General features: G+C 50.2%; 1 protein-coding gene across 1 annotated transcript in view; it reads left to right on the forward strand.

The window, feature by feature from the left end:
- Positions 1-571: 571 nt before the first annotated feature.
- Positions 572-23,963, forward strand: part of GNA12 (G protein subunit alpha 12) — a 36,349-nt gene continuing 12,957 nt past the window's right edge. Inside the window, exons 1-2 of the mRNA XM_049788657.1 lie at positions 572-874; positions 23,274-23,489. Of these exons, the coding sequence (XP_049644614.1) occupies positions 572-874; positions 23,274-23,489 (519 nt within the window). The remainder of the gene's footprint in view (positions 875-23,273; positions 23,490-23,963) is intronic.

Below are 23,963 nucleotides of genomic sequence, written 5' to 3' on the forward strand. Positions count from 1 at the left end.
CACTTGTAGCCGCGCCCCGTCTGGGGGCCACGGCCAATCACAAGCCCCTTCGCGGTGAGCGACGTGGCCCTCCAGCAATGAAAAGGCGTCATGACGGACGCTCGCCCCGCCTCCTCGGAGACTCCGCCTCCCTTTCATTCTGAAAGAAAGAGCTCCCGGCCCCGGCGCCCAATGAGATGCGCCCTGAACCCAAAGAGCCCGCCCCTGCAAGAGTCGGCCCCGCCCCTAAAGCAAAGAAAGAAGGCCCGCCTACAAGTGCGGGATTGACCAATCGAAAGTCTCGCGCGGCCTGACTGACGGAAGCTCGACCAATCAGCGCGTCGCGGGCGGTGCCGCCCCCGCCCCTCCGCGGGCTCGAGCGGAGACCGGGAACGCGCGTGTGCCCGGGGGGCCTCGGTCGGCGGAGGCGGCGGCGGACGCGACGGCGGCGGCGGCGGCGGCGGCAGCGGCCTGAGGGAGCGGCCGGAGCCGCGCGGGGCTCCCTCGCCTCGCCTGGCGTGGCGTCGCCGCGGCGGTGTCCATGGCGCGCGGGCGGCGGCGGGGCGCGGCGGCGGCGGCGGCCTGAGCGGTCATGTCCGGGGTGGTGCGGACGCTGAGCCGCTGCCTGCTGCCGGCCGAGGCCCGCGAGCGGCGGGCGGCGGGCGGCGGGGCCCGCGACGCGGAGCGCGAGGCGCGGCGGCGCAGCCGGGACATCGACGCGGGGCTGGCGCGGGAGCGGCGCGCCGTGCGGCGGCTCGTCAAGATCCTGCTGCTGGGCGCGGGCGAGAGCGGCAAGTCCACGTTCCTCAAGCAGATGCGCATCATCCACGGCCGCGAGTTCGACCAGAAGGCGCTGCTCGAGTTCCGCGACACCATCTTCGACAACATCCTCAAGGTGCGGGAGGGGGCGGCGTGCACCTGGGCCCGGTGGGGGGGGCCACATCTGGGTGTTGGGGATGCTCACCTGGATGGGGAGGGGGGGGCCATCTGGGCGAAGGGGTCACTTGGGCACGCCATGGGGGGCATCTGGGCCAGGTTGCACTTAGAGGCATGGGGGGAATGGAGTACCTAGGTGTAGGGGGATGCTCAGCTGGCCTGGGGGGCCATCTGGGTGCCCTTGGGCTTGGGGGGGCCACACCTGGATGCTGGGGGGTGCTTATGTGGGCCTGAAGTGCATCAGGGCCAAGGGGTCACTTGGGCACGCCATGGGGGGCATCTGGGCCAGGTTGCACTTAGAGGCGTAGGGTGGGATGGAGTACCTAGGCGTAGGGGGATGCTCAGCTGGCCTGGGGGGCCATCTGGGTGCACTTGGGCTTGGGGGGGCCACATCTGGGTGCTAGGGGGTGCTTATGTGGGCCTGAAGTGCATCAGGGCCAAGGGGTCACTTGGGCAAGCGGTGGGGCACTCACCTGGACGTGAAGGGTATACCAAGGCTCGTAGGGGACATCTGGGCAAGGTTGCACCTAAAGGCGGGGTGCGATGCTCACCTGGCCTGGGGGCTCCCCGGGGCACAGGTGTGCCAGGCCCACAGGCCCATCAGACCCGTCCATGCATCGCTAGCTGCATTTGCTCGCCAGGTCCGGGGTACCTACTTGGAGGCCCCAGGACTTTTTTTGGCTTCCCTGGGGCGCCCCTGCTTGGGGTCCTCTGCGGCTCTGTCCCTCCTTCCCCGGCTCCATTAAGTTCAGAAGCATTAAGTCTCGTGGTTGCTCCCACCCCAACACACACACACACACACACACACACACACATGTGTCCCCCCCATTAAGTTCAGAAACATTAAGTCTCGTGGTTGACCCCACCCCCCCACACACACACACACGTGTCCCCCCCATTAAGTCTAGAAACATTAAGTCTCGTGGTTGACCCCACCCCACCATACCACATACACACGCACACGCACACGCCAAGCTCTGCAATCGGAGCAATAGCATGGGAGGGAGTGGCTGACTGCACGCCCCCCACCCCAAGCCCCAAGATTCTAGGCTGATCTTAGCAAATCGCAGGCATGGCAGGAGACCTTCAGCAAGTTGTCGCATTCGAGTAGGACTTGTTCCCCCAACCGATGGAGTATCAGACATTTCTGCCGGCCTTCCCCCCCTACTCCCCCCCCCCATCATGCTGGTCTCTGCCTCTCCCAGTGCTGGTCTCCCCCATACCATCTAGGCCTGCGGTCCTGGGCGCTGTCCTTTGCCAAAGGACCCCCCCCAAGCAATGCAAGTGGCGCCAGCCCGTGGGGTCCTCCCCTCTTCCCGTTGCCCTTTTCTTTCTTTCCAGCCTCTGGCTTTCCCTGCCCCCTCGCCTTTCCCAGGCCATTTTGTAGACGGCTTTCCGAGAGGAGGGAAGTGGTGTCCAGCTGGAGCACAGGCGAACTTGTTCTCCCGGAATCCTGCCGCTGCCCAGACACCCCCTGTCATCCCCCCCCCAGTGTTGTCGAAGGGGATCTGTCCTTTCACTTCACCCTGGTCCCTCACAGGTCCAGAATCCCCACTCACTCGGAGCATTTGTTGTTAAAATGGCTCTTTTTACTAGAAAGGCTCTTTGAGGACCTTGGAGAGAAGAGAAGCATTTGAATGATAAAACGTCTCTTTCCTTTTCACCTCTTTGAAAAGCTGTGAGTCAGCCCTGGCCCAATACTTCCTAAACTTGAAAGGCGGGTGCTGTGATTCAGTCTGCATTTGCAAACTCCTGTCTTCTGGGGGAAAGTGCGTCTTTCAGGCCTGCTCTGTCCCAGAGCCTCGTTTTATTTTTGCTGCTTTTCTGGACCTCTGAACCAGGCCCATAGAGAGGTATATAAAGATTTGGCTCCTTCTACTTTCTTTCAACTGGGGAGGTAGAGAAAATATTTAGTAACATCAAATCTTAAGTTAAATTATTGTATTAAGTGCATTCTAGAAAACCCGGTCTTATCCTTTTTCTGAGGCACATAAACATTAACTTTTACTGACTTCCTTATCAAAAGAAACAAGATTTGTTGTTGACCAGTTTTCTGTTTTCCTCCCCAACGTTTTTACCACTGGTGGTTTCCCATTAAACTCATTTTAGCAATTGTATCAGTAGTAAGGCAATCCTCTTTCTTTTTAAAACCCACCTATCTGCCATATCTATATTTGGACAGGGCCACTTTGGAAAGATACTTTTTTTAGAGTTGATAGCTTCGCGTGGCTTTAGTGGTGGGACCAGGATATACAGTTTAGAGATGCTCTATCTGCATCCACCTCTATTACTCGCCTGTTTTTAAAGCACCCAGCCAGTGCTGTCAAATGCCATCACATAGGAGGGAACCCGGGTGCTGTTAGCCTAGGCAGAGAGGATATAGAGGACTGGAACTGGGACTGGAGCGCAAGGGCCTGAGGCCTCAGACAGTTGAAAATCCATCGAGTTCAGTGACCCAGCCAGCATGTGGGGACCAAAAACTGGGCACAGAGCCTGGTCTTTTTCCCTTCGTCTGACTCAGACGTACATTTTGAGATCATTGTGACGTCTTGTGCGCTGCTGAGTTGTTGTGCAGATCCCAGGTCCCCTCTACTTTGTCCCCCAACACCCGCAAATCCTGTAGGGCATTCTCTGGCTCCTGACTATAATGAGAGCAGTTTCCACACATGGAGGTCACTCACTCACCATGCCTTAGCCTCGATACCTGAGCCTTCTAGGAGTCAGTTGTTTTTGTTTGTTTGTTTGTTTGGGGGTTTTTTGGGGGGCACACCCTGCAGCACTCGGTTATTCCTGGCTCTGCGCTGTGTGACAGGCTCAGGGAACCATATGGGATGCTGGGGATCGAACCTAGATCTGTTCTGAGTCTATCCCTGGTAAGCAGCTTGCAAGGCAAATGCCCCACTGTGCTATTACTACTGCCATATTACTACTGTTCCATAGTGTTTGTTCTTTCTTTTGGTGCAGACTACGGCTGGGTTGGAGCCACATCTAGTGCTGCTCTGAGGCTGCTCCTGGCTCTGTGCTGGGGCGGGGGGGGGGGGGGGGTTGTCTTTGGTTGGTGCTCAGGGGACCGTGCAGGGTAAGCACATATTCCAGCTCTCTGGTCCCAAGTTTTATTATTTCAAAAATATTTGGTGATCAAATATAGAATGTGTTCTCTTAAGTAAAATTGGTTTTTGTTGGGGTCAGTGATAGTACAATTGATAGGGCACTTGCCTTGCCTTGCCTTGCACACGGGTCAACCCAGGTTCTATCCCCAACACCCCACATGGTCCCCCAAACCTGCCAAGAATAAGCCCTGAGCATCACCTGGTATGGCCCAACCCCTCCTCACCCTCAAATTGGCTTTTACAATTCAGCATAATATTCTGGAGATTCACCTACCTTTGCAATCTGTCAGTAACCAGTAATCTGTGCTTTTTAACTCTGAGAGTACCCATTTACCAGTGAACCCTTTATCTATCACCTGTCAGGGCCTCTGGCGCTTCCCCACCTCTGTAAAGACCTGCCTTTTCATGCATCTGGGGAAGTGCTGAGGGTACAGTTGGTCATGTATATGGGAATTGCACCTTTGGTTTTGTTTTGTTTTGGGCCATATCTGGCAGTGGTCAGGGATCACTCTTAGTGGTGTTGGGGGATGATATGGGATGCCGGGGATGAAGCCGGGTTGACCACATGGAAGACAAATTGCCCTCCCTGCTGTGCCATCGCTTAGCCCCAAATTCTATTCTTGTCAGAAACTTTACCTTTTGGTAGAGCTTTTACCTGTTTGCTACAAACTACTTGTTGTGCTTGTTTGTTTTTTAATTAAAGTAATGTTGGTTTGCAAGCCTGTCACTGTTTGTTTGTGTTTTAGGAGTACAGTATTAATACCACACCCACCACCTAAGTGCTGACATCTCCCTACAACCTGTGAACCCTCCTCCTTCTGCTCTTTCAGCCACTCCCCATTGCAGGTCTGTGCTCAGACCCTCAGGCTTTGTTTTTGTTGGACCATGTTGCTTCCCTTGCCTTGTTTCTCAGCATCCCACCTATGAGTGAGATCATCTGTCATTAGTCTCTCACTTAGTGTGGCCCTCTCCAGTTCTGTGTTGGTGCAAGAAATGAGCTTTCATCTCATAACTTGTGGGACAGGGGCCACATCTGCATTCACTCATCCATATTGGGGCATGATTTTGGTTTCCAGATTCTAAATTTTACAAGTAACCGTCCATGAACATATGAATATTCTTTTTACTTTTTGATTGTCTTGGGGTCATACTCAGCTGTGCTCAAGGTTGACTCCTTGCTCAGCACTCAGGGATCACTCTGGTGGGACTTGGGGACACAGACCTATTGTGTACCAAACAAGTACTTTATATGCTATCCTGTCTCTCCCCTACATACATCTTTTGGAATTCGTGTTGTTATGGTCTTGGGACACATACTGTGTTTTGTTGTTGTTTTGGGCCACACCCAGAAGTGTTCAGAGGCTATTCCTGACTTTGAGCTCAGGAGACCACTTATATGTAGTGCTGAACAGTTGGAATCCTGGGGGTTGATGGGATGCATTATCACTCCAGTCCTTTTATTTTTTATTGGTTTTGCGCAGGGGTTGGTATTTTGGGGTCACACCTAGCAGCACTCAGGGGTTACTCCTGACTCTGCACTCTGATTTGCTCCTGGCGGGCACGGGGGACCATATGGGATGCCAGGTTCAAACCACCATCCATCCTGGATCAGATGTATGCAAGGCAAGTGCCCTACCACTGTGCTATCTCTCCGGCTCTTATTGGTTTATTTTTTTATTGGTGAGTTTTAAATGCTGGAGGTAGAACCCAGGACTTTATATAAGCCTTAGTTACTTCACTAGTTAGTATCTTATGTTTTTGCTTTGTGTTTGAGCCACACCCAATGATGCTCAGGAGTTACTCCTGGCTCTGTGCTCAGGAATGACCCCTGGCAGTGTGGGGGAACTATATGGTAAGCCAGAGATCAAACCCTGGTCAGCTGCAGGCAAGGTCAGTGCCCTCCCAACCCTCCCTCCTGTGCTATCACTTTTTTGGGAGGGTGGGATTTTCTACACAGACCATCACATTCTCTGCTAATCCTGTATGTTGCTTCTTTCCCACTAGCACACTCTTTCTGGGACTTCCAATAGTCCCACAGACTAGCTGCTCCCCACCCCACCCCACCCCACCCCAGCATTGGTAATTTATCCTTATGTCAGTCTTTCTAGAAGGTTTGTTTTCTACTGTTGCTTTTATTTTCCTTTAAGAAACCAGCTTTATTTAATTCACTTTATGCTTTGTTATTTTTCTGTTTTCAGTTTCACTGTTTGTGCTATTATGTTCTTTAGTAATCCTGCATTATTACTTTTTATAGTTTCTTTTATTTTTATATTTTTTGGTTTTTGGGTCACACCCGGCAGCACTGAGGGGTTACTCCTGGCTCTACGCTCAGACATCACTCCAGGCAGGCTTGGGGGACCATATGGGATGCTGGGATTCGAACCACCATCCTTCTGCATGCAAGACAAATGCCCTACCTCCATCTTATCTCTCCGATCCCCTTTTATATTTTTTTTTTGTTTTTTGTTTTTTGGGGGGGTTTTTTTGGTTTTGGTTTTGGTTTTGGTTTTTTTTTTTTTTTTTTTTTTGGTTTTTGGTTTTTGGGTCACACCCAGTGTTGCTCAGGGGTTACTCCTGGCTGTCTGCTCAGAAATAGCTCCTGGCAGGCACGGGGGACCATATGGGACACGAACCAACTATCTAACCACCTTAGGTCCTGGATCAGCTGCTTGCAAGGCAAACACCGCTGTGCTATCTCCGGGCCCTCCTTTTATAGTTTCTTTTTTTTTTTTTTTTTTTTTTTTTTTTTTTTTTGGTTTTTTGGGCCACATCTGGCGGTGCTCAGGGGTTACTCCTGGCTGTCTGCTCAGAAATAGCTCCTGGCAGGCACGGGGGACCATATGGGACACCGGGATTCGAACCAACCACCTTTGGTCCTAGATCGGCTGCTTGCAAGGCAAACGCCGCTGTGCTATCTCTCAGGGCCCCCTTTTATAGTTTCTTAAGGTAGAGACAGATTATTTAGAACTTTCTTCTAATTTTAAGTTCCATGAATTTTCCTCTAGCTGTCTGCACATATTTTTGATGTCTTATTTTTATCTTTATCCAGTATTATCGTGTGTTTGCGGGGAGAATCATACCCAGCAGTGCTGGAGATTGAACCTAGGACCATCTCCCTCCACTGCAGCTCTGTGAACCATCTCCCTAGCCCTGGTTTCCTGTGTATTTTTAATCTCTGATCCAGGATTATTTCATGTTTTAGTTACCAAATGTTTAGAAAATTTCTTCTTAGTGATTGTTAGTTTGACTGCATTAAGCCAGAGACCTGGTTTGTGCAGTGTCAGGCCTTTCCACTTCGCTGATACGTATTTTCTGGCCTGATGGTCAGAGGCTCCTGCTAGAAGTGTGCTGTGGCCACAGGCTCAGTAATGTGTTTGGCTCTGGACTGCATGGGACAGACAGACCTTGAGGAAACTAGATTACTTTTCTTCCTGGCCACACAAGTGGCCCCCCAAAATCAAAAACATCTCTCACTTGCTGGGGGGACCACTGTATCTTCAGCTAGTTTTTTTGTTTTGTTTTGTTTGTTTTATTTTAATTTTGGTTTTTGGTCGCTCCTGGTGGCACTCTGGAGTTACTTCTGGCTCTGCACTCAGAAATTACTCCTGGTAGGCTCAGGGGGCCATATGGGACACCGGGGATTGAGCCCAAACCTGGGTTGGCCATGTACAAGGCAAATGCCCTACCCACTGTGATATCACTTCAGCTCCTTCAGCACTTTTTTTTTTTTTTTTTTTTTTTTTGAAACTTGAAACATGTCTTATCTCTTGGTAACTTCAAAGAGCCATCATGTTCCCTGGGTGCTCTCTTCTGTGATAGCTCCCACATATTCTCAGCTAGGGAGTAGCCTGCAGTCACAGGGATCAGATTCAGGTCCTCAAACATGCCAGGCGTGTGCTCTATCTCTTGAGCTATCTTCCTCTCCCCTGTTTCTTTTTATCTCCTTTGGGTTACCAAGAGATAGGGAGTTTGATACTTGGTTCTGTGGTGCCAGGACCAAGCTGAGGGCTGCCCTGTGTGAGGCACTGACCATATTCCAATCAATGATAGTGCTCTGAGAAGTCTAGGTAGCATGAGGCCCAGAGTGTGATGACACCCACCTCCCAACACTGTCTAGCCCCTGTGTACTGCAGGGCCTTAACCATAAGCAGCAGACCCAGACCACCAGGCCGAGTACTGCGGGGGCTGGACTGGCATCCCCACCACACAACTCTGGGTTGGGTGTGGTACCAACCTAAAAAGTATATTAAGTCTAAGAAGGTTTCAAAGTAGGCGTCTTTGAAGTCGATTGAAAGACTTAATTCTTGAACTGAGCCTTCTAACACTGTGTTCCATATTCTTATGGTCAGGCATCGGGTTATAAATACACCTGAAGCCAGCCACGCGCAGTGGTTGATGCCTTGAATGTGGTGCCTTTTTCACGTGGTTCTGGCACTGATCCTGTCATCTCATCATCTTAGGCTGCGGATGCCACCATGAGCACGCCTGTGGCTGTCCTGGCCTGGGGCCCGTCACCCATCCCAGAGAAGGTTCATTTTCAGACAGGAATAAGCCAGACTACTCTGGAACGCTGAGTTGGTCTGTCTTCTAAAAAGTAAGGGGTAAAATGAATGGAAGTCGTGAATCCAGACTCCCTCACAATGGTCACTGGAGCTGTAGGATGCCACAGATGTGCTGGAGGAGGTGCTAGTCCTTTTCTAGGAGAAACACCTTTCCCAGAAGCACTGGAAAGCACTGTGAGCAGGGGGACCCTGAAGATGAGAACTAGGACCTACTAAAGAGCTGGGCAAGTGGCTGTTTCTGTGAGGAAAAACTTTTTTTTTCTTTCCCTACTTTTTTTTGTTTGTTTTTGGTTTCTGGGCCACACCCAGTGATGCTCAGGGGTTGCTCTTGGCTAAGAACTCAGAAATCGCTCCTGACTTAGGGGACCATATGGGACGTCACAGGATCGAACCGTGGTCCGTCCTAGGTTAGTGCATGCAAGGCCAACGCCTTACCACCTGTGCACTACTCCGGCCCCCACTCCCTACTTCATTTTTTTTTGTTTTGGTTTGGTTTTTGGGCCACACCCAGTGATGCTCAGGGGTTACTCCTGACTATGCGCTCAGAAATTGCTCCTGACTTGGGGAAACCATATGGGATGCCGGGGGATCGTACCGTGGTCAGTCCTAGGCTAGTGCTTGCAAGGCAGATGCCTTACTTCTAGCTCTGCCCCCCCACTTCTTTTTTGAGGAAGTACTCTTAGCGAAAAAATTAGCAGCTTATGAATCCCAATGCAGTCCTGACAAAACCCCCAGTGTATTTTCCTTGGAACTTGACAGAAAGTTCTAAGGGTTGAAGAATAAGTTTGTGATGATAGCTGCTAGCCTCTGAAGAAGCACTTCTTTTCAGGACAATTGTCATGAGAAATGTCAAGGACTTCCATGCTGCCATCATTGAGGCAGAGTCGTACTAATGCTGAAGCCTGGTCAGAACAGAGTAGGCGGGGGCCGGGCGGTGGCGCTGGAGGTAAGATGCCTGCCTTGCCTGCGCTAACCTAGGACGGACCGCGGTTCGATCCCCCGGCATCCCATATGGTCCCCCAAGAAGCCAGGAGCAACTTATGAGCGCATAGCCAGGAGTAACCCCTGAGCCTCACAGGGTGTGGCCCAAAAACCAAAAAAAAAAAAAAAAAAGAACAGAGTAGGCTGGACTCCTAGCAAATGCACACGGTCTGAAGCTTCCGAATATTGTGAAAGAAGAGGGATGAGTCTCAGATGGTGGAGCTGCTGCATAGCATGTATCAATGAGTTCCAATTCCATCCCTTTACCACAGGGCCCTTCAAGAAGCACCAGGAGTGGCCAACTGCAATGGGGGTGGGGGGGCAGTTTTCCAGTCTCCTTCACAAAGGTGGAGGAGAGGCTTTGAAATCAGGAGCTAAATGTTAGCGCTTCTACAGTGCTGACACCGATACACTAAAGAACATTGCAGAGGGACCACAGAAAGACAAAAACATGGTAAGAGCTTGAGTGATCTCAGGCTAAGACAGTGCAGCACCAGAAACTGGGACATTGTATTTATTTACATGGCCCAGGAAAAATTGATGTTTTTATTCCATCTAGAATTGTCCATGGATGGGGAGTGGCCTCGCCCTTCATCTCCAGGCCCTCATTCACACCCTCAAACCTCCTCGCACATGACACCAGAATGTTCGTCCCCACATGTGGTTCCCAGCTGAGACCCCTTTTTCCCACTCATGTCAACACAGCACCTCCAGCCTCACTGATGTCTGCTAAGGGCTGGTTTTCTGATTTGGGAGCTCAAAATCCAGATGTGTGGCATCAGGCCTTGGTGGCTTTCATATGACCTTCTGGGTTCTCTCTGTTCTACTCAGGGAGAGTCCATGAGCTATCTTAGCTCCCAGAAGCACACAGGTCATTGGCACTTCACAGCCACATTTAATGGGGGGGGGGGTGGAGGGGCGGGGTATTTGCACACCCCTACTTTTTCTCTAGTTCCCAGTCTTTCTCCTCTGAAGGAAAAGCAGACCCTCAGACAGTTATGCTCAGTCTGCCTCCCCTCTGCTGTTTCATATGTCCCATCCCTGTGCATGTATCTGTTCAGTCCAAGGAAATAGAAGCCAACAGCACAGTTTATGCTGTTTCTTTCATTCTTTCTGTGTGTACATATGTGTGTGTGCTATTTGACCATTGCTTTATATTTGAATAGTTTTGGAGCAGTCAGTCAGGTTGATGGAAACCCAGAGCTGAGCAATTCTCCCGAGCAACTCTCCCATTTTCCCACCCCTCCCCAGCAGTTTTTCTGTTTGTTCTGGTTAAGGCCCCAATACCAAGAAAACCAGTCCTCAAGTGTGTCGTGAGCCAGTGGGGTTGACTGTGTATGAATTTGACAGCCATCCCCACTCCAGCGTCTCTGCCTCCTGGGTGCCACTTCCACATATGCCTGCCTATTTCCGGGTGTCCAGCAGCTGGGCCTGGACAGGAAGTTGCCTCTACTCAGCACGCAGGCCATGCTGACTTGTTCGGCTCGCCACAGAATTGTATGCTTTGTCTGGCAGACCATGGTCAGTGTATCCGTTTACTTTCGACGGACATCCTGGACACACTGTTTGCTTCCAAGTTCTGGCGGCAATGAGTCCAGCTGCTATAAACATCCGCAGGGCTAGTGAGGATGGGGCCGCTCAGCTCCGAGGGCCAGCACCCTGGAGCTGGACGAGAGGAATTTTGTTATATAAAAAACCAGCAATCTGGCTTACAGAGCATAGCTGTGCCCTGTCCACTAGCCATCCCAAGAGTGCAAAGTGCCCACATGCTCCTCCCCACTGCCTTTAGGGTGGCCGGTGTTCTGGAATGTTCTGGAGTCAGGTGGCACAGTGCCCCCATGTTCTTCTGATTTGCAGTTTGCTAATGACACAATGTCGAGCTTTTGTTTCTTTATCGGCCATCTCTGATCTCTGGTGTGGCTTGGATGTTTGCCTGATACTTCTTTGGGCTGCTTTGTGCTGGTTTTACGAGCTCTCTGTGTCCCGCACACACCAGTCCAGTTAGTTCTCAGATGGGTGTTTGGGCAGGAGTTTCTCCCAGCTGATGATTTGTCTCCTCAGCATGTTCATGGGTCTCTTCTGTGTTGGAGCATGCAGCTGTCTAGCACTGCTGTTTGTGGCTGGGCAGGGTGTTAATACAGCGGGAGGACATTTTCCTTGCACATGGCCAACCTGGGTTCAATTCCCAAGCACCACTGGGTTTGACCCAAACCCCACCCCCCAAAAAAGGAAAAAACAACTGCTTTCTTTTTCTAGGTGGCTTTTGTCACTTGCCCTGTATTCCTAACATCAAGATAGGTTTCTAGAAATGCATACAGCGAACACTTCATTGGTCTGTGGGAAGCTCTTCATTGTTTCACATTACTTCTGTGTGCCTAGCAGCTGGTCACACAAGGCTTGAGAGCAGAGGTTTGTGTGTTGATTTCCCCTTGGCCCTGGTAACAGATTTTTCCTGAGCAGAATGAATCGGACTAATTCTTCCGAGCCCTGACTCGCATCTTCCAGATCCGCTTGGTTCTGTGAGTCAACAGAGGTTTGTTGTTAGCCGATGGAGCGACAGTGTGTGACGTGCACTTTTTCCAGGGGAATCGTCTGCCCAGTGGCACTTGGGCACAGGACCACACTCAGAGGGCCTCACTCAGCCTTGCAGCCTGATGGCTCAGGGCTGGAGCCATGGGGTGCCAGAGATGGAACTTGGGGCCTCCTTGTGGAGCTCACCCCAGCCCTTTGAGCAGACTGTTGGCTGTTGCTGTAAAGGCCCTGGTTTCCTGCTCCTAACCCACCTCCAGGGATGGCCCCACAGCACCTCTTGCACCATCCTCGCCTGCATCCAAGAAAACCGCTTCCCTACATCTCTGTGTGTAGTCTGTGCTGAAGACTTGGTGCCTTTTCCCCAGGCCACCACTGTGGGCCGTTCCCTGAAAGACTCACTGTCACCAGTTCTGAAGTTGCATGAGGTTAGGGAGGGACTGGGCACCACAACCTTCAGACCCACCTCACGGGGCCCCCAGGCTGGTGCTTAGGTATGGGAGATAAAAGAGCCCCATCGCCCTCCTGGCCAGGGCAGCCTGAGTCTAGGACATCTGTGGGGGCCAAGGTGGGGCCTCTCAGGAACAAGGTTTCCTGCAGTGCCTTTAGAATGTCCAGGTTTAAGTGACAAAGCAGGAAAAGGAAAACTGCATCAGCATATACAAATGTATGTAAGGAGCGTTGACTCCATTCATGCTTTTTGCTGTGTCTTTGGTGCCAGCAAGTCAGGGCCAGGATGCTAGTCTCAGCCAGACCGCAGGCCAGCCTAAGGCAGATATCTACATTTGTGGGGTGTATGAAAGACTTGTGGATCCAAGCAGTGTGAAAAAACTTAGAAAGCAGCATTTTGTTGCATGGATGTCCCACTTTAAGAACACAAAATTGGGGGCCGGAGAGATAGCATGGAGATAAGGCGTTTGCCTTTCATGCAGAAGGTCATCGGTTCGAATCCCGGCGTCCCATATGGTCCCCCGTGCCTGCCGGGAGCAATTTCTGAGCATGGAGCCAGGAGTGGCCCCTGAGCACTGCCGGGTGTGACCAAAAAACCACAAAAAAAAAAAAAAAAAAAAAGAACACAAAATTGAGGGGCCAGAATGATAGCACAGCGGTAGGGCCTTGCATGCAGCCAACCCAGGACAGACCCCATTTCGATTCCTAGCATCCATATGATCTCCCAAGCCTGCCAGGAACAATTTCTGAACACAGAGCCAGGAGTAATCCCTGAGGTTAAACCTCGAGGTATAGCCCAAAAAAAAAAACTACACACACACCAAGTCAAGAAGGCAACCTCGGGGGCCAGCACGGTGGCGCTAGATGTAAGTGCCTTGCCAGCACTAGCCTAGGACGGACCGAGGTTTGATCCCCTGGTGTCCCATATGGTCCCCCAAGCCAGGAGCGACTTCTGAGCGCATAGCCAGGAGTGACCCCCGAGAGTCATTGGGTGTGGCCCAAACCAAAATAAAAAAAAAAAAAAAAGAAGACAACCTCGGGGCCGGAGAGATAGCATGGTGGTAAGGTAAAATTTGCCTTTCATGCAGAAGGACTGTGGTTCAAACCCCGGCATCCTATATGGTCCCCTGTGCCTGCCGGGGTGATTTCTGATCATAGAGGCAGGAGTAACCCCTGAACGCTGCCGGGTGTGACCACAAAAAAAAAAAAAGAAGAAGACAACCTCACGCCACCCTGCCTGCACATCCACAGGATCTGACTAGAAAGGGGTGGGAGTACCTGGGGATATTGACCTGACTGGAGCCACCAACTGAGTCCTGTTCCCTTGTAACATTCACAAGTGAGGGGTCATATATGTGTGTGCGTGTGAGAACTGCCCACAGGAGTCCAGAGAGAGAGGATATCACCTGCTCTCTCCTCAGGTGTAGATGGACCCCCAAAAGGAAGAGCATGTGGTGGTAGGTCCCCCATCTGCTGGCTTCTGTGTCCCTTTGGAAAGAACCTTGACCAGACCTTCTCTTGCCATCTCGTAGGGGCTGCTCGGAATAACTTTGTAATTATTGTTACTATTGTTGTTATGATTGTTGCTGTTACTTCATTTTGCTGCAAACCTGTCCTAGACACTCCAGCTCCTCGGGACTGATTCCTCTGTCTTAAACCTCTTGTTGGCTAGGCCACAGCTGTGCTAGGTATGTCCTGTGCTGACCAAAACCTGAGTGCAGGGCTGCCATTCTCAATTGGGCACCACTTCTTTCAATGAGAGGCAAGGAGTTGGCACTATGTTGGCCAGTGGCAAACTGCCTGTGTCTTATTAATCAGGATTTTGTTTCCATTGCATGGTCAGTGAATCCACTTGCTGCTGCAGGAAGTCAGGCTCATTTGGGGCTAAATTTTGTCTTGATATATTTTTCTTTGATATCACAGTGGATCACTTTTTTGCTTTTTTGGTTTTTGGGCCACACCTGGTGATGCTCAGGAGTTACTCCTGGCTAGGCGCTCAGAAATCGCTCCTGGCTTGGGGGACCATATGGAATGTCAGGGGATCATACCACAGTTCGTCCTAGGTCAGTGCGTGCAATGCAGATGCCCTACCGCTTGCGCCACCACTCCAGCCCCCACAGTGGATCTTTAAGGATTTCCAGGCCTATTATATGATGAGTTGACTAGTATCAAAGGTTTGAGCTAATACTAAGTTATTAACTTCAACAATGATTTCTCCTGCAAAATCTCCACTGAGGAAGATGACAGTGAAACCAGCTATGCTGGTGCCCACGGTCTCCCTATCTGGAAGCCTTACTTGTCACCTCCAGTGTCCTCCCTCAGAAATCCCAGCATGGGTTCCTTGCAGGGGTCAATATTACATCTTGCTTTTCTTTTATTATTCATAGAAAATTGAGAATATGCTAGTTGCTTATATAAAAATTTATTTGAAGTGTAGGAGACCCACATCCCTTAGTTTTGTTTTGTATTTTCCTATTTGGGGATATATATACAGAAAAGTCACTTCAGACATACAGCTTCTTCTATTTTCAGTTTCTAATTATTGTGTTTTCTCTTGGAGATCATGACTACTTAAATATCGTGATAGGAGGACATCAGTGAAGTAGATGGACTGACTGAAAGCAGGACTGGAGCATAGAAAGGAATTGTTGGTGATCATCTTTCTGAGCCTCATTGCCAGAGCCCATGCTTAGCATGTATAAGACCCTGGTTCAAACCTGCCACTGTCAAAACAGTGTCTCAAAACTATATAGTTTTGTTTTTTCTTTTCTTTTTTTATTTTTTTGTTTTTTTGTTTTTGGGTCACACACGGTGGCACTCGGGTTACTCCTGGCTCTGCACTCAGAAATTGCTCCTGGCAGGCACAGGAGACCATATGGAATACCGGGATTTGAACCACTGTCTAATCTGAATTCGCTGCGTGCAAGGCAAATGCCTTACCGCTGTGCTATCTCTCCAGCCCCCTGTGTGGTTTTTTTTCTTTAATGTTGCTGAGAACTCCCCACCTTTCACTTGTTTTTTTTTTTTGTTTTGTTTTCATTTAAAGAAAATGCATCATATAGTTGACATAACTGATCATATTACATTTGTTTCAAGATGACAGAGAGCAAAGTTATTAAAAAATAGAAAGAAGGGGCCGGAGTGGTGGTGCACGTAGTAGGGCATTTGCCTTGCACGTGCTGACTAGGACAGACTGCAGTTCGATCCCCTAGTGTCCCATATGGTCCCCCAAACCAGGAGCGATTTCTGAGCACCTAGCCAGGAGTAACTCCTGAGCATCACCAGGTGTGGCCCAAAAAATAAAATAAAATGAAATGAAAAGAAGAAAGAATAAAAAGTTCAGGGGCCGGAGAGATAGCACAGCGGTGTTTGCCTTGCAAGCAGCTGACCCATGACCTAATGTGATTGGTACAAATCCCAGCATCCCATATGGTCCCCCGTACCTGCCAGGAGCTATTTCTGAGCAGATCTAGCCAGGAGTAACCCCTGAGCACCGCCGAATGTGGCCCAAAAACAAAAAAAAAAAAAAAAACAAAAAAAAAAGAAGAAGAAGAAGAAGAAGAAGAATAAAAGGTTCAGTAGTGGGCCCGGAGAGATAGCACAGCGGTGTTTGCCTTGCAAGCAGCCGATCCAGGACCAAAGGTGGTGGGTTCGAGTCCTGGTGTCCCATATGGTCCCCCGTGCCTGCCAGGAGCTATTTCTGAGCAGACAGCCAGGAGTAACCCCTGAGCACCGCCGGGTGTGGCCCAAAAACCAAAAAAAAAAAAAAAAAAAAAAAGTTCAGTAGCAAATATATTTGTGAAAATTATTGTATCTTCAATAAAGTCATTAATACAATGGCAGAAGGTTTAGAAGGTTTATCTTTTTTTAAAGATAAAAAAATAAAAAGGGGTGTGTGTGTGTGTGTGTAGCATTGTTGTTGTTTGCATAGGCAGAGCAAAATATGGGAAAAATAGAAAGGGAAAACCTGAGCTAGAGTGATGGCGCAGCCGTAGGGCATTTGCCTTGCACACAACTGACCCAGAACGAACTGCAATTCGATCCCCTCGGCATCCTATGTGGTCCCCCCAAACCAGGAGCGATTTCTGAGCGCATAGCCAGGAGTAACCCCTGAGAATCACTGGGTGGGACCCAAAAAACGAAAAAAGAAAATAGAAAGGAAAAACCTTTGGCCTAAAAACAGGAAGACCTTACCCATGAAGTATCTGGCCCACCTTCCACTTGTCGCCAAGGGCACACTCTCTCACCCTTTCACTCATATACATACAGAACTTGTGCACACACACATGTGTTCCTGTCTCCCTACTGAACTCATCTCACACACACTCTGAGCACATCCATCTATTCCTACGTCTGTGTATAAGGAGATGATTATTCCTAAACCAATCTTATGAAGTCCGTCCTTACTTTGATTGTGTACAGTTTATTTAGATATTCACCCTTAGATTCTATTTTTGGTTTGCCAGTGCTCCTTGACTTGAGCTTTGAGAACACTGAATGAGGGCCCAACACTGCCTTGGGGGACAGTGCTGCAGGCAATGCCCTACTGCATTGAGGCCAAGTGCAATCTCTGCAGCAAAACTGCAGTGACCCGGTGCACTTCGTGGGTGTTTGGAACCCTCTACAGGCTCCTGAGCCCCACGACACAAAGGGAACGGGCTCAACCCTAAGGAGAGTTCGGGATACAGAGGCTCCCTGGCCTTACCCCTACATACCTGCACTCACAAGGATACTGACTTCCCGGGAGCTAGTGTGATGGATGGTGGCCCTGCTCCTGCAGTGCTCAGAGCCACATCTCATACCCCTGGCTGTCCATGAAGGCCACGCAAGTAGAGCCCAGGACCTTTGCCTCTGATTTCCCGTATACATCATATTGTGGAGTTGTGCATACCCTGTGGGGGTGAGGGCGCGAGTGGCTGATTTGAGGGACTCTGCGAGCACCCAGTCTCCCCATGCCCCCGCCGAGCTCAGGCTCTGTTGGGGCTGCAGCGGTGCCTGACCTCCTGCTTCCAGAATTGCTGGGGTTGGCCTGCAATGCCCTGATTCACTGCTCCCTGGCACTTCTCTACCCTAGGCAAGTCCTCTGCCGTAGCAGATGAAATTTGGGGGGTAGATGGCTTGCCTACGCAAGGGCAGGCAAGAAACAGGGCAGAAGGAGCCTAACCTGAATCTACCAGGTGTCTTGCTTCAGGGCTCCCTGGCTCCATCAGACAGGGGTGAGCTTGCACTCGGAGGTTGCACGGCCAGACACAGTTAAGGGACAGCTTTGGCACAGCATGGCCCTCTCTCTGCACCCATCTCACCTTTGCAAGGTCTCCTCCGGCTACCTGCTGGCTGCGCCTTGGCCCAGCAAGTCCTCTTCAGACCCAGTGGCAAATCTGTTTGGGTAGAAACAGGCTGCAGGTTTAATCACACTTCCATGGAGTGGATGAGCAGGTTTTTGTCGGGTCACTTTCTTCTAGAAAAAGCTACTTTCGGGGCCGGAGAGATAGCATGGAGGTAGGGTGTTTGCTTTGCGTGCAGAAGAACAGTGGTTTGAATCTCGGCATCCCATATGGTCCCCCGAGCCTGCCAGGAGTAACCCCTGAGTGCTGCTGAGTGTGACACAAAAACAAAGAAAGGAAGGAAGGAGGGAGGGAGGGAGGGAGGGAGGGAGGGAGGGAGGGAGGGAGGGAGGGAGGAAGGAAGGAAGGAAGGAAGGAAGGAAGGAAGGAAGGAAGGAAGGAAGGAAGGAAGGAAGGAAGGAGAAAAGAAAAGAAAAGAAAAGAAAAGAAAAGAAAAGAAAAGAAAAAGCTACTTTCACCAACAAACATTTGTGCCTTTCTCAGCTTTTATAGTTATCATGACTAATGTAAAATGATTCAATTTGGTTTGGGCTAAACTGTATATCTATTTTGAAATGAGATAGTCAGACTTATCCTCCCCCTTACTGGTCTTTATCCAGCGAACCGCCGCCCCCATCTATAGCCCCAGCAGACGGGGAATTTATTCTTGACAGAAGTTTAAATTGCTGAATTTATAAGTTGTCTTAAAAATGTGCTCTTTGAACAAGTTTAAAGTGTTACATAGTCTTGAGATGAAGTCACCAAACTGCTTAAGACTTTAACTGCTTTTATTTGGGTAACTAAATAAAATGTATTGGTTAGTGGAAAAACTAATGCTTTACTGATTACCAAAAGTTATTTGTTCCCTTTTTTGAAGCCATGAGTGAAAGGAGCAGATTGCCTCTTTTCCTTTTTGAATGTATCTGGATTTCAGGATCTTCTTGGCTTTTTTGTGCTTTAGGAGATTGGGAAAAGGGAAGATGCTGCTGGTTGTTGGAATGTCACTGTTTGAGATCAAGCACCACTGTCTGTTCTGCACAAGTCCAGTGGGGCCCTCAATCTCGTTCACCGTAGAGTGTATCCAACCCCAGCAGACCTCTTGGAGATCTGGTTTTTCTCCTTCCTAACTAGAGTGAGTGTGAGGCAGTGGAGAGACCAGCAAGCACTCTTGCACTGGCCTGCTCCCCAGATGAAATGAGGTGGACAGAGGAGCAGGTGAGGGCAAGTGGCTTCCCTGACTTCTGAGAAGTGATTGGGCCTGCTCTGACTTGCCTAGAGCCACTTTTCAATGGGTTCTTTTCTTCCTCCAAGATGAACATATCCCACCTGGTGATTAGGAAAGGCCATACCCAGGGTCCTGGTAGGGATCCTTCCTGGGAAAAGGGGCTGGGGAGATGGCCCATCTGGTTCCGCTGCTATTGAACAACCGACTAGCACCTATCCTAGGCATGTGGCTGTTGAATCACTCACCCCCACCCTCTGACACCCCAGAGGAATCAGTTCGGCCTTCTCAGTGTGGGCCATGCTCCTCCGGGCTCTCAGATATTCATATTTGTCCCTCTGGTCAGATGGGAGTTGGCTGTTGGACATGACTGTAGAGAGGAAGTAAGGGACAGAGGAGCCAGAGATGGAAATGTGAAAGGGAGGGAAGGCAGGTAGGCAGTGTCACTTGTCACACTCTTTTGGAAGGGAAGGAAGGAAGAGAAGGAGGGAGGGAGGGAAGGAAGAAGGAAGGAAGGATGGATGGATTTGTCACATTCCTTCCCATGGCCCTGATCTCTAGTGGGAAGCAACCCATTGTTCACAAAGCTCGGCCCAACCCACTTGCTTTGCTTCAGAGCCCCACTTCTCTCCACCAGCCTCTCTCAGAACCCCCTTCCTCCCACTTGGCAAAAGTGATGGGTTACTAGTTCTCTCTCTCTCTCTCTCTCTCTCTCTCTCTCTCTCTCTCATCTCTCTCATCTCTCTCTCTCTCTCTCATCTCTCTCATCTCTCTCTCTCTCTCTCATCTCTCTCATCTCTCTCTCTCTCTCTCTCTCTCTCTCTCTCTCTCTCTCTTTACTAGTTCTATTTAGCTGTCTGCTCTGAGAAATCTAAGGCTCACAAGAGATCACAGAAATGGCGTTTCTGGGGCCGGGCGGTAGCACTGGAGGTAAGGTGCCTGCTTTGCCTGTGCTAGCCTAGGACGGACCGCGGTTCGATCCCCCAGCGTCCCATATGGTCCCCCAAGAAGCCAGGAGCAACTTCTGAGCGCATAGCCAGGAGTAACCCCTGAGCGTCACAGGGTGTGGCCCAAAAACCAAAAACCAAAAAAAAAAAAAGAAATGGCGTTTCTGGGGTGACTCTCCCGATAGCAGTCAGGAGGACACGGGTGTGCCCTGCCCTGCTGACTGCTGAGTGTAACCGCTGTGCCCTCCTGCTGTGCTCTGTGGCCCAGCAGCACTTTGTTACACTTCCCCAGGTGCCCTCAGCTCTCTCTCCTCTCCTTTCAGGAATGTGCTAGCACCTGAATCAAGTCATATGTGCATCTTTAAGGCATTGCTTGTACCTTTTTATCGCTGCAGTGGGGTCCATGGCCCAATGCCCCACAGATTAACTTTTTATCTGTTGTTAATGTCCTTCATCTGGTCTAGTTCTGGTTGGTGCTGTTATAAATTCACCTATTGCAAGCAGGCTTAGTGGTGTTTTGAGCATCTTTTTTTCCCCAAGAGAAAAGTTGGTTGAATTTATGTATGGTCAGTCTTGGAAAAAAGAAGGGCATTAGGGATTCTGAGTGGCCCTGCATGAGTGTCTTCCCACCTCGTATATCAGCCCTGCGGTGTGTCTCCAGTCTCCTCAGGGCAGGTCCAAAGAGGCCAAGTCATTTTCTGGGGAGTGCTGGGACTGCACTTCTTCTGTTTCTTCTGTTGCTTCTGTTGCTTCTCTGTTTCATGATGTGCCACATGGAGAAACAGACCTTCTGGACCTTGCTCAGTCTTTCCTGAAGTGTTTAAGCATTTCTTAAATATTCCCAGTAGAAATCTGTTCTTGCCTCTACAGTCAGCAAGTTGTTTTTCTCCTGGTTCATGGCTCATCTTTTTAGCTTCTTTAATTGGGGCCTTTGCAGAACCAGCGTTTTAATTTTGATAACATCTGAAGAGTTGAGACTTTTCCTTGAAGCAATGCGTCATGTCACTAGTGTGTCTGGGAAGTGCCACCTGGGCAAAGGGCCTGAGGCTTCCCCTGTGCCCTAGTTTTACCTTTTGCATCATGTATGGGAAAGACTCATTATTTTTCACACACCCATGACATGATTGTCCAGTTACTCCAGCACCATTTGCTAGTGAGGCTGTTCCCCCATTTTAATTCCTTTTGGATCTTTACAAAAATTCTGCATTCTTTCTTTTCATTATTATTGGGGTTTTTTGCCCTTTTTAGGTTTTGGGGCCTGGTGGTGCTTAGGGCTTACTTCTGGCTCTGTGCTCAGGGATCACTCCTTGTGGTAATCTGGGGACCTTTATGGTCCAGAGATGGAACCCATTTCAGCTATGTGCAAGACCAGCATCCTTTCTGCTGTACTCTCGCCCCAGCCCCAAAATTATTTTTGTTTTGTTTTGTTTTGGGGCCACACTCGTGGCGTTCAGGGAATTACTCCTGACTCTATACTCAAAAATTACTCCTGACAAGCTGGGGGAACCCTGTGGGATGCCAGGGATCAAATCCAGATCAGTTGTGTGCAGGGCAAATGCCCTCCCCGCTTCATCTCCAAATTGCAAATTCTTGAGTAAAGGCATCTCCAGCAGCTCATGTCACCTTAGCCTTTCATGGATCAACTTTAGTGCTCAGTCGTATGTCTCAATAAAGAACCCAAGCAACAGTGTTACCGGTGATTTTTTTTTTCACACATACACAGCCTTAGCAGCAGACCGTGGTGGACCTTGCCATCAAGGGGGCTGATTACAGTCCCCAGGAGCACTTAGCTGCTATGCTCCAGTGACTGCCCTCAGCAGGCAGCACACAGGGCACTGTCCCACACCAAGTGCTCTAGAACATTTGTCATGATGGTGGCCCCTCCAGATCTTCATTCCACAGAGCTCATGTTGGTTAGAGGGAAGAGAGATCCAGGAACACTCTGGACAAACTGACTCTGTTCTGGGCCGTCTGTCCCAGCTCCGTCTTCGGTTTGTTTTCTCGACATCTCGTAGCCCTTAGTGCAGGCCTGTGTGTGTGTCCTACCTGTCTCCCTGTGAGGGGGATTGGTGGCATTTGAGACCACCCCCCACTGACCCAGGGGACTGCAGTGACAGAGATTGTACCTGGTGTCCTACCTGTGGCTACTCTGCAGCTCTAAAACTCGGCTTCCTTTGGGAATATTCACTGATATTGTTAAAATTTGACTTCAGTTCTCACATGCCCACCACTGGTACCTAGGAGGCAGTACTGAGGCCAGAGGGCCCTGTTTGGTCTCAGGGCCAGGTCGGCAGTGTGTCCGTGCTGAGTTGTGCTATGTGTGGTGTGCGGGGCTGGGCACTCTCCTGCAGCTGTCCAGGCAGGGGCCCTGTGGAAATGCGGCACACACTGAGTCAGCGCTTCCAGCCTGACCTTCCCATGTCCTCTCCTGTTTCCTCAGCCCCTTGCTCCTTCCTCTTGCTTCTGTCTGCGAGGGACAACAGGGCACTTGCACAGACTTTATTTTTTAACAGTAAGGAAACAGGCCAAAGAGTGGGAAATTGCTTCTCCTTGCAGACAATGGGTGTGAGCCATCTGGTCCCCCCCTCCCCCCGAGGGTGGCTGTTCCACTTGGCTTTGTCCTGCTTTTCCTGTCCATGTCTGGGTTTGTGTGACCATGTGTCTCCCCGTTTCAAGTTGAGACAAGCTGCTGTGTTCTATCTAGCATCAAGGAACGGCCAGGTTTCCTGACTGTGAGGCCTTTGGTTCTCGTCATCACTGCTAAGTGTGTGTGTCCCCACCTCTGTCTCTGCTGAGCCAGCAGAGTGCTCACATGGCCCCAGCTTAGTGCCCCTGGGTCACACCTGTTCACCGGTGGTGGTACCAGGCTCAGCAGAGTTGCCAGGATGGTGCTCAGGAGGTGGCTGGGATCACAGCATGGCTGTGGCCGCAGCTAGCTGAGCCTGGTGCCCATCTCTTCTTCCTTCACTGCCCAACCGTGCCACTTGGTTGTATCACCATTTCCTCCTGTGTCCAGAGGTTGCCCATGGCTTCCCAGAGGAAAGGAAAGTGGGGCAGGGGTAGTCGGCACCAACGTGTCTGACAGTTCAGATATGCATGTTCAGGCATCCACGCCGGGCCAAGCAAACTAGAACTTGTGAGGGTCCCACTGCAGAGCAGGCTCTGTCTGCCCTTGGCCTCACTACTGAGTCAGCTTTGAGTCCCATTAATCCTTTTTATCTCTTGTTTCCTAGGGCTCCAGGGTTCTTGTGGATGCACGTGACAAGCTCGGGATTCCTTGGCAGTATTCAGAGAATGAGAAACATGGCATGTTCCTGATGGCCTTCGAGAATAAAGCAGGGCTGCCCGTGGAGCCTGCCACCTTCCAGCTCTACGTACCCGCCCTGAGTGCGCTCTGGAGGGACTCGGGCATCAGGGAAGCTTTCAGCCGCAGGAGTGAGTTCCAGCTGGTGAGTAATCTTCCTGGGCACCGCATCTGTGCTGGACTCACTGGCTTTGACCTAGTGGCTTTTCATTCAGGTTCTGTACATTGCTTTCAAGGCCCACAGTTCCCTGAATGGGGGCAGATTAGCCACCCCTGTGGACATTTTCACTCTGGGGTCCCCAGTGGTTTAGGAGGCAGAAAGATTGTGATCACGTAAAGATCATGTAAATTAAGGACTGAGGCCTTTCTAGGATGCAGTTCACAGTAAGAAACTTCTCCTTAAACAGCTTTGCAGCCCAGGATATCTGAATGTTCTCCCAGTAACCCCAACAAGGCGGGAGGCACTTCCTGCTATTTCCTCTGGCTCTAGCTTCTCCTCTGATTTCTTTCTGGGGATGAGTCTTCTGTCTCACTTCACTAAGACTCACTTAGGATATAAGTTTATAGACTGAAATTTGGAGGATTATTTTTTTACTTTATTTGTCTTTATTTTTCCTTT

The sequence above is a fragment of the Suncus etruscus genome, chromosome 15, assembly GCF_024139225.1.
Source record: "Suncus etruscus isolate mSunEtr1 chromosome 15, mSunEtr1.pri.cur, whole genome shotgun sequence".
Lineage (NCBI taxonomy): Eukaryota > Metazoa > Chordata > Mammalia > Eulipotyphla > Soricidae > Suncus > Suncus etruscus.